Consider the following 16,241-nt stretch of genomic DNA (forward strand, 5'->3'; position numbering starts at 1 on the left):
AGCTGTGCAGAGTGAGAAATCTTTGCAGTCCCTGATCCTGTCCCTGATACTCATGCAGTCTTGTTAAGGGATGTGTGAGGGACCCAAGTGGCAGGGAGACTTGCTCATCGCGCCGTGGGATAAGCTCCAATACTTCATCTGGAATGGTGGTTTCTACTCTATGCGCAATTGAGCATCACCTGCTTATCAATGATAGATATACCGGGTATTATTAACAGTATTGGGGCGGTAGTCTATGATAAATTGGACCGAGGTGTTCCATGTCCCAGTGGGAAGACCAGTCAAGCCACTGACCCCTCAACTCCAATGATCTCGATGCGTGTGGAGGCCGAACAAGACTACCAGTCTGCCTTGAGGGAATTCATCCGGATTCGAGATGAAAACAAGTACCAAGAAGCGCAGAGCCTCGGCGGACGCTCTTTCATCCAAGTCAGCGCCCTAAACGAAGCCTTGATTGCCCCAGACCAGTCTGCCAAGACGAACACCATAACGAGACTTTTGCTGTCATCTTATGACCGTCTCGGCGAATCCAAGCAACAAGTTGTTGAGGAGCTCAAGCCATATTTGCCCATATTCTATGTCCTTCTCGAACTTGATTCCGGCCACTTGATCCACAAATTCGTTGAGCGTAAGGTGAGCAAGCTGCCAATCTGGCCCCATCAATTACGGTCCATATTCGAGAATCAAGAACCAGAAGGCCGGCGCGATCTTCCAGATGAATTCTTCAAATATCAGTGGCCTTGGTGTCCTCTACAATTCGATTGGCGAATGAGTCAAGACCTGGGCTCGGAGCATCATATAATCCCCATTCCCACCAGAAGCCCGGTGGAATCAGACCTGGGCGTGGGTTATCAAGTTGGCAGAAGGTCAACGCTATGGGTTGTTGAAGTCCCCGAAAAATTTGTTCTAAACAAATTGAAGAAACGAATCCCATCGGAGGGGACTCGAGTGAGGAATACGGTATGTTCCATTCCAGCTGATTGACGATGAAACTCTGTTGACTCTCAAAGCACTGCCGAATGGTCATCAAATAATTCGGTAGCCATTACAAATCTGAATTCGACGAGGAAAAGAATGTCTACAATAGTATTGGAGAGAAAAATGGCATCGTCAAGTACTATGGCTGGTTCGCCAATCGCGCTATCGATGAAGAGGGTGAAGGCCAAACCTATTACAACCTCGTGTTGGAACACGGAGAAGAGGATCTGTACAGTATTTTCAACAACATGAATCCACCCGTCACAACTCCCAATATCGGACTATTCTGGAACCGAATAGCCGGCGTTGCAGAGGGATTGGCAGCATTGCAGATCACGAGAGACCAAGACGACAGCAGGCACGTCCGTTATGCGTGAGTCCCGATGTTTTACAACCGGCTAGAACCTCATCTGATGATATCGCAGCTGGCACGGAGATATCAAACCAGAGAACATTTTGAGAGTTGGCGGCCGATTGAAACTCACAGATCCAGGAGAGGCCCAAATGCTACCAGTGCGTGTTGACACTCTCAATCCGGCCCAACAACCCACGATCCTTGGCCTGGGAGGCACACGAATCTTTGGTATGTAGTTCAGACCTTCCGACTCAGGAATGCTCTTTGATCTTCACAACTGACTTTGCTGGGACGGGGAAAAGGGGCACCTGAAATCTCACATCAGAATTCGAAGAAAGGAGAGATCACGCTAGGTAGTGACATATGGCCGTTAGGGTGTGTCTTCTCTGTTGCCGCAACCTACGTGGTTCTTGGCAAAGAAGGCGTGAAACAGTATCACGAGCTTCGAAGGAACGCCAAGCGACCGTTTGAAGAGCAATATATCCCAAGCGACAACTTCCATGACACAAGAGCCGTCTTGACTGAGGTAACCGATTGGCACAAATACCTTCGACTATGCTTACGATCGGGCGATCCTTATACTTCTCGCATACTTGATCTGGTTGATAACGAGATGCTCATTACGCCAGGAGACAAGAGAATCAACGCAGTCGCTGTTAATGGAGAAATACTGACTATAATCGCCGACGGTAACACCACATTGGGGCCAACAGATATCCCAAATTCAATCGAGAGATTTCTTTCCCGGCTATCACAAGAACATGCAACTAGTCAGGAGATACCTCACGCAGGACCGCAGAGCGGCAGACAAATGTTTGAAGAAGGACTCCTCGACGCTGCGTGGAGCCTCAGATTCCAAAGAGAATCACAATACTCAGATTTCATGGAATATGATTTTCCATTCGCTACTCCTAACGCGGACCCCGCTGACAATACCCACGAGCATATACTCCAGCCGGCCAAGTTTTCGGTCCCAGAGCCGTTGTTATATCCAGAATCTTACTACGCGGGGAACGATCCATTCACCATTTACCAGTTTGAAGCGGAGCTTCAGAAACGTAGGACCGAGCTTGTCAGCATGAGTTTCTTTGGTAGGAAAGGGTTTTCTCTATGCGGGCCAAAGAAGTCGAGAGAGGATAGACTGAGAAACCACTTCACTGATCGTGACATCGTGAGTTCCTACCTAATCAAGCATAATTGATATTCATGCTTCTTGGTAGAAATTTCTCGAACGCTATGAAAACTGCTACTAACAGCTGGTCAGATATATCTCGTGGATAATGCATCATCCATGGCGCGTTACTGGAACCATGCGAGGCAAGTCCTCGATATTCTGGTTTGGTGTACACTTGAATATGACGACGATGGGCTGGAGTTGCATTTCACCAATCACGATGATGACCTACAGCTCAAACCAAAGTCCAAGAGAAAGCAGAAGCGGGAGCAGTTCACACGGAGACTAGATCTTGCCGAGCCACGCCTGACAGATGAATTGACGACTGACATGAGCGCCAGCCTGGCTTGTATCTTGGAAAGACATCTCATCAATCACTCTAGCTCAACTGGTATGAAGAGGAACTTGACCGTCTTCGTCCTCACGGATGGACTTTGGGAGAGACATCGCGACAATAATACGGCGGTCGACGACTATATGACCACCTTCATCCAGAAGATCCCCGATTCGGACTTTGATGCAGACAAACGCACCAGCGACAGCGCCCAAGAGAAACCCAGGGAGCGCCTGATCAGCGTCCAGTTTATTCGTTTCGGTCACGATAAGGACGCGCGAAACCGGCTACTTCGTTTGGACAATGATTTGAAAAACCGGGAGCAACTAGTTGGGAGGGCTTGCGCGTAAGTCTTGAATCGAACCAACTGTGATCATAAGTCTGTTGCTAAGTAGTGTTGGGGCGAACACAGCGACATGATTGATACCGAGCATGCCGAAGGCGACGTGCCCAAAATGCTCCTGGGAAGCTTTATAGAAGAATTTGACAACAAGATTATCCAGGGGCCCACATCCCCTGACCTTCCGAGGCCTATATATGCAGCATCACCACCCCAAATACCGTCTCCTGAGCCCTCGAGGATCGGCACAGCGTATCCTAACTCCTACAGTTCTAGCGTCAGGGGGACTGTGAACCCAAAGTCGCACATACAGACCTATAATGAAAACTGCACTTTCGGATCGCCAGCTGTCAGAAGGCATTATCGCCGGTACACCGAAGCATCGATTATTGAATTCATGGATCCACTCTCGAAGGACATCTTGCCACAGGAGACTGGAAACGGGTCTGTGGCCGGGATTACTACCAGCGACACCGCTCAACGCGAATTAAGCGATCCTGGTAGTATGGGTTTAGCTCATTGACTTTGATGAATTATGTGATGGGGAAAGCATTGAACACACTTGGAGGTCAGATGGTCTCAAGGTATTGAAAGTCATATTGTATATGTTCATACAATTGACAATCATTGAGGGGAAATGCGCAATGAACGGAGATCGTGGTCGCCACCAACACCTAATGTCAACCTCGGTTCTTTTACACTGACCTCTTTTTGGCATATGGCCAGCGTAGGGTTTTTTATTATAGAAGGTAGCACTTTAGCGATGTTCGAGAGGCTGTCTCCGGAGTGTTCCGGACTATAGAAGCTGCTATTGGTATGTCTCGATACACAGAGAGACGCCAAAGTCTCACGATTGCGCCCTGCCATTCTGCCGCCATCCGAGTAAAATTTAGGCGATTGGGCGAAAAAGGCACACATATCTTTGGGGCGTCGTATTTGTAGCCTTAACCTACGCAGTCATCTTATCGTGATGAGACCGTTTCATTGACAGTGCATTTACCCGGGCTTGGGCACACGCGTTTGCGAGCCGAGATCCCTCAGAACGACTGACCTCTGCATGGTCTGGCCACGATGCATGGAACTACGACACCTGCAAATAGACCTTGACGTAGTATTCTCAGAGCGCGACAAGTATGCAGTTCACAGAATGTCGCTTAGATGTCAGAAGGACGCGAGACAGTAAGGAAAATGACATGATGTGGCCGACCATAAAAGGGGCAGCTTGCCGCTCCGTCCTGTCGAGGCAACAAAAGGCACACTTGTACTCATCAGGGTTTGATCAGTCAGAACAGAAGAACCCCAGTATTTAGCGAAGCGCCCTTTTGCATATACATCTCGAGAGCATCATGAAAGCCTCGAATTATGTACCGCTGAGTCTTGGCATTGCCATGGCCGTGCTAGCCAATCCAATGGAGGCGCCGAGACCAGGACCACAGCTCCTTACCCTGATCTTCCACAGCGCCGACGGCCAATACACCATGAGACTTCCAGCCGATGGCCGCGAGCACCTGACAAGTATGACTTCTCAAGATACCTACCTACTTACTTGACCCAACCCCTACCACCCGCCCGTGTCACCCCTGTCTTTCCTTCTACTCCTCTCATTACTAATACGCAATAAACAGAGAACGCCATGAGCGTCAACTACATCGACGCCCCCGACTTCACGGCCCAGAAGCAGTGCACCTTCCGCACGCCCGGCAAGGTCGCCCTGGTCAACGGCATCGACAGCCGCGGCCTGCAGCAGATCCTGCTCGGGCCGCCCCAGCCCGTCCTCGGCGTCACCTGCGCCGGCACCTGCGTGCCGACGTGGGCCGCTTGCGTCAACCCCCGGACGGGGGCCGAGCTCGGCGACTGCTGCAGCGGGTACTGCGACAGGGGGAGGTGTCAGCCTTGGGTGTCGCCGGCGGCCCTGGGCTTGGCCTGAGAGAGGGAGGGATAGAGAGAGGAAGGGGATAGTTCTGGGCTGGGGGCACACGCACAGTTGTTCTAGTGAGACTCGGGAGGCCAAGAAGGGGGATGGGGGGCTGGGAAGGGGGTTAGAGTTCCGGCCCGAATGCTAGGGGGTGCAGCAAAGACCAAAGCATACTGTTGTAGTCTAATGGCAGATTTACTTGGGGGAAAAAAGTGAATGGCGTTTCTCGCATGATCTGTTGGCCCGAAGATATGAGCAGGCAGGGTCTCGCCGATTAGCCGATCTGACTTCGTGGTAGTCACTGGCGCGAAACAGGGCGCCTGGTGAGGCAGTTGCCGAGATCCCAGTGACCACGAGAGCAAAGGAGCGCAGACCCAATCTCGTGTTTCTGGCCATAAGCTTCGGCTGGTTCTGGAATATGCTGAAATCATCTAAGGTTGCCAATACGCAAATGAGCCTGTCGCCGCCAAGAGAGAAGTAGCACGATCGACATCGCCATTATCAAGGTATCGTCTCGGGTGGTCATCTAAGCTCGGGTGCATCCTCCTGTCATCTGACATCTCAGTGGGCGAAGTACGAATGACAGCTCTCGGCTTCTCTTTGAATGGGACGGCATGACGTTTAATTCTTGTTGGACCAATCGACGTTTTCCGTTCGTTGTTCTCGGGATCAGGACCCCTCGTAAAGCACAGAGGGCGATATTTCAAATATGATATGCTTTGACTGCGGCAAGCAAAACCGTCGCATCTGCAAGCCACCGAACCATACACAAGTGTCTATTTACTTCTGCGGCTGGAAAGGAAGTTACTTTACACGCTTCAATTTGGAATATGCAGGGTGCTGTAGTGGCTGAGAGAAAACGCGATGCGACTCACTGCAGACTCCACGCTAGGATCCCGTAAGGGGTAAGTCACCATTGCCCCTTTCTCGCGCTCAAACCTGGTGTCGAATGTTTGGTCCCTCTTGTGGGTATACTCAGGTAATCATATATAAATGCCACTTACTCATCTCCATTCCTCTCAGGTCTAGCTTCCCCGGTCAGCCGCAGTGCAGCAGTTCCCGTGCATCTCTGCTCTCTAATAAGACCAATCATTCTCCCCTCGGTGTACCGCTCACTGTCGCGAGCTCCCCATTCTTGACATCCACTGGTTCTCGGACTTCAGGTTTTCCCTCGCTAATTTTCCCCATTCCCCAGATACTTACTTCTCACTCTCCTTCGCGATCCTCGCAACCATGAAGCTCTCCATCATACCCTCCCTCCTCCTGGCCACCCTCGCCAGCGCCTGCGTACAAGAAGGCCGCGCCTGCGCCGCCGGCGGGGACAAGTGCTGCCTCCGCCGCTCGTGCGTCTCCTCGACCAAGGGCAGCTCCCTGGGCTTCTGCGTATCCATAGACGCCGACAGTCTCCTGGCCCAGCCTATGGCCACCGTTGTCCCTGCCGCGCCTGCTCCTGCCCCCGCGCCTCCTGCTGCTGCTCCGGCCATGGGAGGCCAGCCCAGCAATGGCGACAATGGGGGCATGATGGGCGAGCCCAATGGCAACAACGGAAACGGCCAAGCACCCCCCATGGGTGGCAACATGAACGGCGCCCAGCCGGCTAACATGAACGGCCCGGGAATGTTTCCTGTCAGCGGCGGCGGTCAAGGACCGACGGGCGTGAACCAAGCAAACACTGGAAATGCGGATCCTCCGTTCTACATTGTGCCGGTAAGTACTAAGTCGCCCTCCCACCAATACCAATACCGATGGTTGAAGCTTACAAATACACTTCAACCCGAACTAGACGGAGAAGTGAGTTCAGAGCCCATCGTGGCATCCCATTGGTTTTTTTATAGTCGGTATACATGCTGGAGAAAGATGGCGACTCGGAAATGGCGGAGGAGGAAGAGCTGGGATTTTGTTCTTCCAGGACGTACCCCCAGCTATCAAAGGATGAGGCACTCACTTGTAAGGTCTGGATACAGCTGTTCCTTTCTGAAGCTGGCAGGGACGTCTCAATGATGTCGCCAATCACTACGTGCCCCCCAGCTTCTGGTCCTGTTAAGTAAAACTGTTACGCACTGCATGAGGGACAAGAATGAAATAATAGTTCGCAACTAATATCACTACTGCTTTCCCACAAGGTATTATCGGATCAATAATGCAGCAACTGTGCAGCAGCTAATAGTCTACACGTAGAGAGATTTGGTCACATCTTTGAGGCCCCAAGAGCTTCAACACTCCTCACTGTACACCTCTGACTTGTTATTCGGCCCGAGGCAATGTAGACGAAGGAAACCCAGTATGTCGTTATTGATGCGTTAGAGAGGTCGTTCCAAGACAACATGACAAATCATACACTTAAACTCCTCCAATATCCCATGTCCTCCACGAAGATTAGCCGCACAGTATGGCGGATGTGTAATGCTGAGCTCAGACCCCGTCCGACATCAATATCATCCGAATCCGAACAGATAACCATATAATCGATCCCGCCCATATATTCTGCTGAACTGAATAGCGTTGGTATCACCAGCACCAGTTACCCCGAGTGGCAACGGGATGGAAGGATCCGCTCTTCCTCATGCTTAACTCAGACGCCACGCCAAGCTGGAAGGCCACGGAGGCTATGTCTGATTTGCCGCTCGCGAACATGGTTGGCACGTCGTCCAGAAGCTTGGGGGCATTCAGTCGACTGAATCGACATGCCATTTTCGGTACCGCACAGCATGCCGAGGTTGGCATCGAAGCTGATCAAGTTATCTTGGATTTGGCCATGTCAGTATCATTGGAGTGTTACGACAGAACCACGACCCTGAAAGTGTGTCTCACCTGTTTTGATAGAAGTGATGGCAACCGTGTGGTTGGCCGCGGAATACAGACACTGGCAAGTCAGAGTGCCATAAGTCGACGTGTGGCTCTTGGACGTGTCCAGAGTACAGCCAGTGCAGGAGGTCTCGAAGCCGCCGGTTCTGCATCACGTAACATGAGTTAGCAAGCACGCTCCCCATAGTTCAAATAAGAACATGGAAAGGTTACCCGTTTCCGGCTGCGACCAGTCTGCCGTGGCTGTTCGCGAAGCAGTGACCAATGTTGAGTTCCTGGCAGCCGGGGATGTTGCTATCGCCACATTCTGCCGCGATGACGAAGCCCTCGCTGGTGTAGCCGAAGGAAAGAAGGTCACAGAAGTTGAGGTAGGAATTGGCGGCGAGAGCCTGTCCCAGAACTAAGAAGAAAGCGAAGATAACTTGACGCAGCATCGTTGTTCCTTCAATTGCAGCTTCGCGTAGTAGTTTGGTAGAAGAGAGCGAGAGTATTGGGGGAAACGAGTCGATGAACGAGAAGAGCGAGTGAAGGTTGAGAATGGATCGTATTCAGAAGGTTGATCGCGGACGGTGCCTTGTAGTAGAAGAAAGGAGAGACGAACGTCAACCAAGCAATCCACGGTCAGCGAAGTTCAATCTATGGGCGTTTCATCTTCAAGGTTGCAAAGGGACTTGACTAATACGATTTGTACATCCATACAGGAAGGTGCAGCTCTCCACGTGCTGGCAGGTGTTCATGCCTTCCCATGTTATGTGGTTGTCGACCAAGTTTTGGCTCCTGCTGCCAGAGTACGAAAATGCTGTCATTCTAATTGCATGTCGTCCTTGCCCTCCATGAGCGCTTGCCCCCGCCTACCTACAATTTAGGCGACGCAGTTCCCAGATGTCCAGATAGCAAGCCCGTCACGGCTTCACTCACACCCCAGCTTAGCTCATACCCCCTTCCTCCAAGACCGTATGCATGTATGATGCACTTCCCATCCTCGTTGAGCTCCTTCTCTAGTCGCATTCCATTCTTTCGAGTCGGTCGCCTCCCCACGATGTCGGCAATGACACGGTACTTCTTTTCCTTGCCCAGTATTTGGGGATATGCCATTGCAAATTTTCGAAGCAAGGCGGCCCTCACCTCGGGGGACGGGTTCGGGTCCCAGTTGTTAGGTTCCTTCGTACCTCCGATGACGGTACCGCCATCAAAGTTGCGTGGCACCGAGAAGGACCATGAGCCATCCGCATTCTGCCGGGTGACGGTTGCCGGGCATGAATTTGCCACAAGGCATGTTTGACCTAGTTGGTAACAAGTCAATACGGTACATGCCAACTTCGCGGAAAACTGCGTTAGACTTCAAGACAAACCTCTAGTGATGAACACGTCCGGGTCACCAAAGCCAATGCCAGAAGCATTGATCACGGCATCAACGTTCCCCAATTCCCTCATTTCAAAGATCTCGATCGGACTCCTCACTTCCTTCTTGACAACTTTGCCCCCAAGATACCCGAATCGCCGTAATAGGAAGCTACAGTATACCATGGGATTCACACACCAGCTGTCGTACTCGAACCCCATTTTCACTTTGTCATCTGGCAGCTCATCTGGGCGCAACAATCGGAACCCTTCCATGCCCAGACTTTTGGCCCTTTCTGCGTCCAGAGCCTGATACGCAGGGCTGGGGGCTTCCAGATACTCTATACCCGGCATAAAGGTGATTCCTGCCGCGGGGTAAGTCCTATAGAGCTCCCTCATGCGGGCGAAAGTCCGGATTGCCATGGCGTGCTCTCGCTCTTCCGTTGCATTTGCCGGCGGGACCCAGCGATTGTGTGCGCCACCCCATGGTGATGTGTAGTCTATCTGTAGCCTAGGGTCTATAGTCTCAAAGGGGCTTGGGAAATCCCTCGCGAGGATCGTGACTTGATGCCCCTGCGACTGGGCTTGGAGGGCGGAGCTAAGCCCGATGACGCCGGCTCTGGACTACTTCAGTCACGGCGATCTTCTAGTTGGCTACTCTGGGACACCTGGCTTACCCAAGCACAACTATATGTGTCATTGTACTGGTCAACGAATGATTCTCATCCGTTCCTGGGCGTCGGGAGAATAGTTCAGAGGGTGGACTTTGAGCACTCTCAGTTACGAATGGTACTCCTCGGGTGCTCAGTTGCCAAACGGGCTACGAATCAATATGTATTCGCCGAATTTGCATCACGCAGTAAGCTAGTGATGGTGTGTCTAGGTGATTCGAGCTGAACTCCCTGATTATAAACATCGGATGCAGATGTCAGGTGGAGAAGGCCTTGGCATGATGAACTTGCTTCGAGCCGATACTCCCGGCTCGAGCCGGTGACTCGGATATCCGAGTATCGGAGCGGGTGGGCAAATGCCGTAATGAGCACCGACGCTCACTCATCCCGTACGATAGTTGGCCCAGGTAAAAACGACCCCAGCACAAATGCGTTAACAAACATACCACATTACTGTACTACTTTTGGTCTTCAAGAGAAAATTCGTCGGGTGGCTGTAAGGCTGGGTACACGCTAAAGATGATGGGGGGATGCTGGATGCATTGCACCTCCCAAGTGGGTGACGTTGACTCTAGTTGGTGGGAAGCAGCTGTACTTGCTAGGGTTAAGGTTGGTCCCTGGCAGATCCTCCCAACGGGGGCGACTTCGGCGGTGAGCTCCCTGGAAATTTTGTGAATCATCCAATCATCATGGGTCGATTGCCCCACGTTACGACCATATCAGTCAATCCTCAAAGGCGGGCTGATGCAAAAGACGACTCAACCTCTGATAAATACCTTGTGTTTACTTTCGATCAGACTGTAGAGAACTGCGCACCATTCGCAACCTGACTTCCTCTGACATTCAATTGAACATTACGACCAATCCCATACCCCAAGCTTCGTTCACGATGGCGCCCACAGTCCTCCACCTGCGGTCTGAGGACAAGTTTAGAGAGGAGCGGTCGGCTCTGACTCCCACCACCGCCAAGGCCCTGATTGACGCCGGCTACACCGTCAATGTCGAGAAGAGCCCCGTCCGCATCTTCGACGATGAGGAGTTCTCCAAGATTGGCTGCACTTTGGTGCCTACTGGCTCCTGGCGCGAAGCTCCCGCCGAGCACATCATTGTCGGCCTGAAGGAGCTGCCCGAGGAGACCTTCCCTCTCAAGCATGTCCACGTCCAGTTTGCTCACTGCTACAAGGTAAGCGCGTTAAGTACTTTATGTTTGCGTCAAAAAATCAAGCCGGTACAGTGTCACTAACTCCTTTATTTTCAACAATTAGGGACAAGGTGGCTGGGAGACAGTTCTTGGCCGGTTCCCCCGCGGCGGCGGCACCCTGCTCGACCTCGAATTCCTGAACGACCCTAAGAGTGGCCGCCGTGTCGCAGCCTTCGGGTACCACGCGGGCTTCAGCGGCAGCGCTCTGGCGCTCAAGAACTGGGCCTGGCAGCTGACCAACCCTGGCGTGCCCCTGCCGGAGGTGTCCAGCTACCCGAACGAAGACGCGCTTGTGGCCGACATCAAGAAGAACGTCACGGCTGGACAAGAGAAGGCCGGCCGCTTGCCGCGCGTCATTGTCATTGGCGCTCTCGGTCGCTGTGGCCGCGGCGCTGTGGACATGTGCCTCAAGGCAGGCATCCCCGACGGCCAGATCCTCAAGTGGGATATGGCCGAAACGGCCAAGGGCGGACCGTTCCCCGAGATCACTGAGAGCGATGTCTTTGTCAACTGCATCTACCTCACCAGCAAGATCCCCCACTTTGTCAACCGCGACTCCCTCAACACGCCCAGCCGCAAGCTCAGCGTGGTGTGCGATGTCTCGGCCGATACTACCAACCCCAACAACCCGGGTGAGTAGACAATGCCCCATTACTGACCATGATGAAATAATTGGACCCGAGAGAGATCGCTAAAACCGTAACTTTTCTAGTCCCGATCTACACTATCGCCACCACCTTCGCCGAGCCTACTGTGCCGGTCGAGGGCCTGCAGGACCCGCCCCTGAGTGTTATCAGCATCGACCACCTCCCCAGTCTCCTCCCCCGTGAGGCGTCCGAAGCCTTCAGCGGTGACCTCCTGCCCTATCTCCTCAAGCTCAACGACTGGAAGAACGACCCCGTGTGGGCTGGCGCCTACAAGCTGTTCCAGGAAAAGGTTGATACGTTACCCAAGGATGCTTAATCCCACAACTAGAACATAACTGACAACCCAGGCGACGCTTTCGTTGGCTCAGACGGCGTGCCGGAGGGTGGAACAATTGGCAAGTTGGCTGAAGGATCAGTCAGGAAAATAGGTATGGCGTTTCAGGAACCGAGGATGGATAGGAAAAGGTCACGTGTAACGAGTAGAAAAACAACTAGGGCGGCAGGCAGCGTCGTCTATACGACTGTACGGCATGTTTTGTTATGTAGATGGGGAGCGTTGTTGCTATGGTGGTTGAGATGCTTGCCGCGTTTGGCAGTTGTACAAAGCCAAATCGAGCGATGGATGGCACATTATAGACCAGTCGGTCGCAGAAGTCAAGACAAGCGACAACTACTACAATACCGACTTGAACAGCTGGGTCTTGACCAGGATATAGCAAGATCGAGATACACCGGCGTCCTCTGATTGGATGATCCCAATCGCACCATTTGATTTGCCGGTTGGGTAGTGCCTAAACAGCGGCACCGTCAGACTGTCAGTCCCTAACATGCGACCACAACCATCCGATGCTGGCAGTCGGGTCGCACACTCGGTTGACCTTCAAGACGTGCCGCGTTGAGGTTTTTCGGCCAGCAGCGACTGTGCCATAGGTATTGGCTCGAGGACATACTGGATCCATTGCGCATTTGCGCAACAACAGAAAATCGATCTGCTCAAAATCTCAGATATGAGATCGCTCGTATGAGCTCGTTCCTCCACTGCTCCAAGATCCCCTCTACCTCACTTTACTTACTTACCATGCAGTCAACTTACTTGGAACATGATCGGCAATTGAGCAGCAGGTGACCGCTCTGCGCAACCTCTCATCGCTTACAGAAACCCGCCCAGCTCTCAGCCCGACCGCCTGAGGCGCCCATCGGATGCCAATCAGACTGGACTGACTGAGCACAGGATGCATGGTTTCTCTCTTCTTTTCTATCTATTGATTTTTTCCTCACTCTCACTTCCCCTCGCTGTTATTTCCGTCAGCAAGCAAAGTAGGTGCGAATGAAGACGGTGAGCTTATTTGATCTTTATTGCCGCTGAGCCAATTGCCTGGGCAGGGGTCCAATTGGGCCATATCTGAGGATGATATTCCAGGCCCACCAACCATCAACACCATCGGGACAGGGATCGTGCATGGTGTAAGCCAATCAACCCCCGTATCACAGCACCGTAGCCGCCGGCCTTTTTCAACCGACAGAAATTTTGCAACCAAGAAGCGCGACACACTGCTATTTTCGTCTCTCCGGCCAGACGAAAGCCCCATTTGCTGAGTAGGGCCCAACCGACCCCTCTCTCCCTGGCTTGTCACTCTAGTCGGTATTTGCTGCACCTTGCATGGGCACACACGAAAAAAAGTGACATGAGAGCAAGCGACCACACAGAGGACCCCTGCGAACCCGTGGTTCCCACCGATCATCCAGCCAGTCAGGATGGGCGCGCCAGCGCGTACAAGTGCCGCTGGACGGACGGGGCGTTCTGGGCTACTACTTTAAACTACCTACTGTGGAGGAGGGGCTCGGGGATATACTGAGTCTGTCAAGTCAGCGCCTGCATGTAGGTAGTCGTTGGACGTGTGTTGGTCCTCCTGCCCCCGGCGCTCTCTCTCGTCTCGGTCGTATATACTTTCCACTCCCTTGCTTATTTTGCCTAAAGTTAGAAAGAGAAAAAGAGACAGAAGAAGGGTTACTTGCTGCTATTCTCATATTCTGCGTCGGTGACCCAGACCTTGGGGGCAATACTACTCTACTATTGTTGGTTCACTCTTTGCAGATTCCTTTCCTGCATGGTCGATGTGTTGTGATACCTTTTCGTGCCCCCAATATTCTCCCTCTTGCCGCCATTTTTTGCTTGATTTCCCATATACCGAGAAAGAAGAGCCAAGGCCATGTCCCAATAATAGTGACATTCTCTCACCTCCCTTACAGCTTGGGGCCGCTGGTCATCTGCATTTGAGACCCGGGTTATACAGTTCCTACATCTCAAGGGCGCAAAGAGCGAAACAAGCACGAGACCCAGGGTTTTCTGTTTGATACAGACCGAAAAGAAAAAGAGTGACTTATAGCCCGGCCGAAGCCATGGCGTCGCCATCGACTGGGGCCACGGGAGGCTTCTCATTGTTTCCCAACACATCAAATCCAACGAGGCCACCGCCGGCAAGGAGAACGACGTCTCGGACTCGGGCAGAGACACCCCAATCATCCACGCGGGCACCACGGCCCTCACTGGAGTCCTCCACGCGGCCGCCGCGTCCATCGCTCGAGATGACACCACCGCGGAATCACCACCGCGGAAGGCGAACGCCGGAAGGAGGCGCCGACCTCTCCCAGTTCGTCATTGACGGTTCGCCGCTCTCAGAAGCCGAGGAGCGATCCGGACCGTATCATTCTCCCACCTCCCAGGCGGTGCGCAGATATCGAGAAGAGCCGCCCGCCCCTGTTGCCGTCTCGCAGCCGTTGCCGGTCTCGGAGGCGCCGCCGCGGACGGATACGGCCTTCTCCGGGGCCAGCACGCTCGTGCGGGACGAGAGCCATCGCTCGAGGAGCTCCATCGCCAAGAGACCTATAGTGGACGAGGAGGATGGGCAGGAGCCGTTGCCACCGTTTTCAAGTCACAATAACACACAGGGGGCGGAAGCAGGCCTTCGCTCGATATTCCCACAATACGACCACAACCTACCGTTCGACCGCCAGGACTACTACCCTACCCAGACGAGTCCCCGTCATATACCCAGGCAGGTCATCAGCCGCCAATCGCGCTTCCCGCCCAAACAGGATGAGGAGGAGCCGGAGAGCCAGAACCCGCAGATCCCCCAGCAGCAGCAGCAGCAACAACAACAACAACAACAACAACAACAGCAACCAAACGTGCGGAGTCCCGTACGCAGCCCCATGAGCGCGGGCTCGGCGCAGACGCAGACGCAGCGGTGGCCGACGATGCCGAACCCGCGACGGTACCAAGACCCGCCTGTGATACCGCCCGTGGACACGACAGAGGACCTCAAAGACTACTGGAAAGCGGCAAACGGCTGGAAAGCGTCGGCGAGCGAGGGGCGGACGTACTGCATGAAGTTGACCTCGGAGAAGGACACGCCCATTTACCATTTGTCGTCGACGAGCCAGGGCCTGTACCACCTCAAGATCAACCCAACGTCGGCCTCGGCCTACGTGACGCTGAGCCGGCACGACCCCAGCAAGCCGTTCAAGGAGCGGGACCCGGCCGCAGACCGGCCGAGCGGCATCCTCGCGGCGCTGCGCGAGGCCCACGACAAGAACAAGACGTGGCAGGAGGCCATCAGCACGACGCTGGAGGAGGAGTCGCGGCGGCTGCCGCCCAACGACGGGCTCGTAGCGCTGCTGTACCCCTCGGCGGCGACCAAGATGGCGCTAGACAAGCCGGGGGACGGCGCCGCCGTCGCGGCCGCCGAGCGCGAGTGCGCGCGCCTCGTGTGGGACGAGGACAGCCGCAACTACTTCCTCGCGCACCCGGCCCTCGCCACGCCCTTCTGCGTCACCGTCGAGCGCAACCCGGCCTGGAGCCGCACCGAGTACACGGTCGAGCACATCGAGTCGCCCCAGCACCTCGGCAAGCTGACGCGCGACGGCACCGGCGAGGGCTACCTCGAGCTCGACACGGGCGTCGCGGGCCGCATCGACGCCTACTACATCCTCGACGTGGCCGTCTGCGCCCTCCTGCTCGTCGCCAACCTCGACGAGCGCAACACGGCCCACTTCGAGCACTTCGAGCCGCCGCCGCCGCCTCCCCTAATCAAAGCCCCGTCGTCGGCGCACCTGCGGGACAGCCTGCTGAGCCGCCTGAGCGGGCGCCCGAGCGACGAGAACCTCTCCAACAACAGCAGCAAGAAGAACAAGAAGAAGAAGAGCGGCAAGAAGGGAAAGCACCGGTTCGAGGAGTTCGAGCTCGACCTCGAGAGCCAGTCGAGCAGCCTGGGCAAGCAGCTCGAGGTCCGGGACCGGGACAAGATGCCCGGGTGCACCCGGACCGTCATCAAGCTCGTCAGCTTCGCCTTCAAGTGCGTCATCTGGACGCTGACGCTCATCTTCAAGACGCTCGTGGCCATCATCTCGGGCTTGAGCAAGTGTTTGACGAGCGAGAAGCTATGATGATGAGTGTGGTCGATATTGCAAATGTCCCACC

General features: G+C 53.9%; 7 protein-coding genes across 7 annotated transcripts; 5 read left to right on the forward strand and 2 right to left on the reverse strand.

The window, feature by feature from the left end:
• Nucleotides 1-315: 315 nt before the first annotated feature.
• On the forward strand, nucleotides 316-3,704 carry PG985_012028 (uncharacterized protein; the record flags this gene model as incomplete). Its single annotated transcript, XM_066831795.1, has 6 exons — nucleotides 316-866; nucleotides 1,043-1,351; nucleotides 1,404-1,561; nucleotides 1,708-2,504; nucleotides 2,598-3,187; nucleotides 3,254-3,704. The coding sequence occupies 6 exons, from the start codon at nucleotides 316-318 to the stop codon at nucleotides 3,702-3,704; spliced, it is 2,856 nt and encodes a 951-aa protein (XP_066679845.1).
• An 865-nt stretch (nucleotides 3,705-4,569) lies between these two features.
• On the forward strand, nucleotides 4,570-5,108 carry PG985_012029 (uncharacterized protein; the record flags this gene model as incomplete). Its single annotated transcript, XM_066831796.1, has 2 exons — nucleotides 4,570-4,696; nucleotides 4,807-5,108. The coding sequence occupies 2 exons, from the start codon at nucleotides 4,570-4,572 to the stop codon at nucleotides 5,106-5,108; spliced, it is 429 nt and encodes a 142-aa protein (XP_066679846.1).
• A 1,221-nt stretch (nucleotides 5,109-6,329) lies between these two features.
• Nucleotides 6,330-6,891, forward strand: PG985_012030 (uncharacterized protein; the record flags this gene model as incomplete). Its single annotated transcript, XM_066831797.1, has 2 exons — nucleotides 6,330-6,803; nucleotides 6,880-6,891. The coding sequence occupies 2 exons, from the start codon at nucleotides 6,330-6,332 to the stop codon at nucleotides 6,889-6,891; spliced, it is 486 nt and encodes a 161-aa protein (XP_066679847.1).
• A 777-nt stretch (nucleotides 6,892-7,668) lies between these two features.
• On the reverse strand, nucleotides 7,669-8,335 carry PG985_012031 (uncharacterized protein; the record flags this gene model as incomplete). The annotated part of the gene is made up of 3 exons (XM_066831798.1): nucleotides 7,669-7,838; nucleotides 7,908-8,047; nucleotides 8,115-8,335. 3 exons carry the CDS (start codon nucleotides 8,333-8,335, stop codon nucleotides 7,669-7,671), a joined length of 531 nt encoding a protein of 176 aa, XP_066679848.1.
• A 421-nt stretch (nucleotides 8,336-8,756) lies between these two features.
• PG985_012032 (nucleotide-binding domain-containing protein) lies at nucleotides 8,757-9,942 on the reverse strand (the record flags this gene model as incomplete). Its single annotated transcript, XM_066831799.1, has 3 exons — nucleotides 8,757-9,184; nucleotides 9,254-9,861; nucleotides 9,920-9,942. 3 exons carry the CDS (start codon nucleotides 9,940-9,942, stop codon nucleotides 8,757-8,759), a joined length of 1,059 nt encoding a protein of 352 aa, XP_066679849.1.
• An 860-nt stretch (nucleotides 9,943-10,802) lies between these two features.
• PG985_012033 (uncharacterized protein) lies at nucleotides 10,803-12,077 on the forward strand (the record flags this gene model as incomplete). Its single annotated transcript, XM_066831800.1, has 3 exons — nucleotides 10,803-11,096; nucleotides 11,179-11,746; nucleotides 11,827-12,077. 3 exons carry the CDS (start codon nucleotides 10,803-10,805, stop codon nucleotides 12,075-12,077), a joined length of 1,113 nt encoding a protein of 370 aa, XP_066679850.1.
• A 2,084-nt stretch (nucleotides 12,078-14,161) lies between these two features.
• Nucleotides 14,162-16,207, forward strand: PG985_012034 (Acetylserotonin methytransferase-like protein; the record flags this gene model as incomplete). Its single annotated transcript, XM_066831801.1, has 1 exon — nucleotides 14,162-16,207. One exon carries the CDS (start codon nucleotides 14,162-14,164, stop codon nucleotides 16,205-16,207), a length of 2,046 nt encoding a protein of 681 aa, XP_066679851.1.
• Between the last annotated feature and the right edge of the window lie 34 nt (nucleotides 16,208-16,241).

The sequence above is a fragment of the Apiospora marii genome (genome assembly GCF_038362585.1).
Source record: "Apiospora marii strain CBS 49790 chromosome Unknown utg000009l_segment0_segment0, whole genome shotgun sequence".
Classification (NCBI taxonomy): Eukaryota; Fungi; Ascomycota; class Sordariomycetes; order Amphisphaeriales; family Apiosporaceae; genus Apiospora; species Apiospora marii.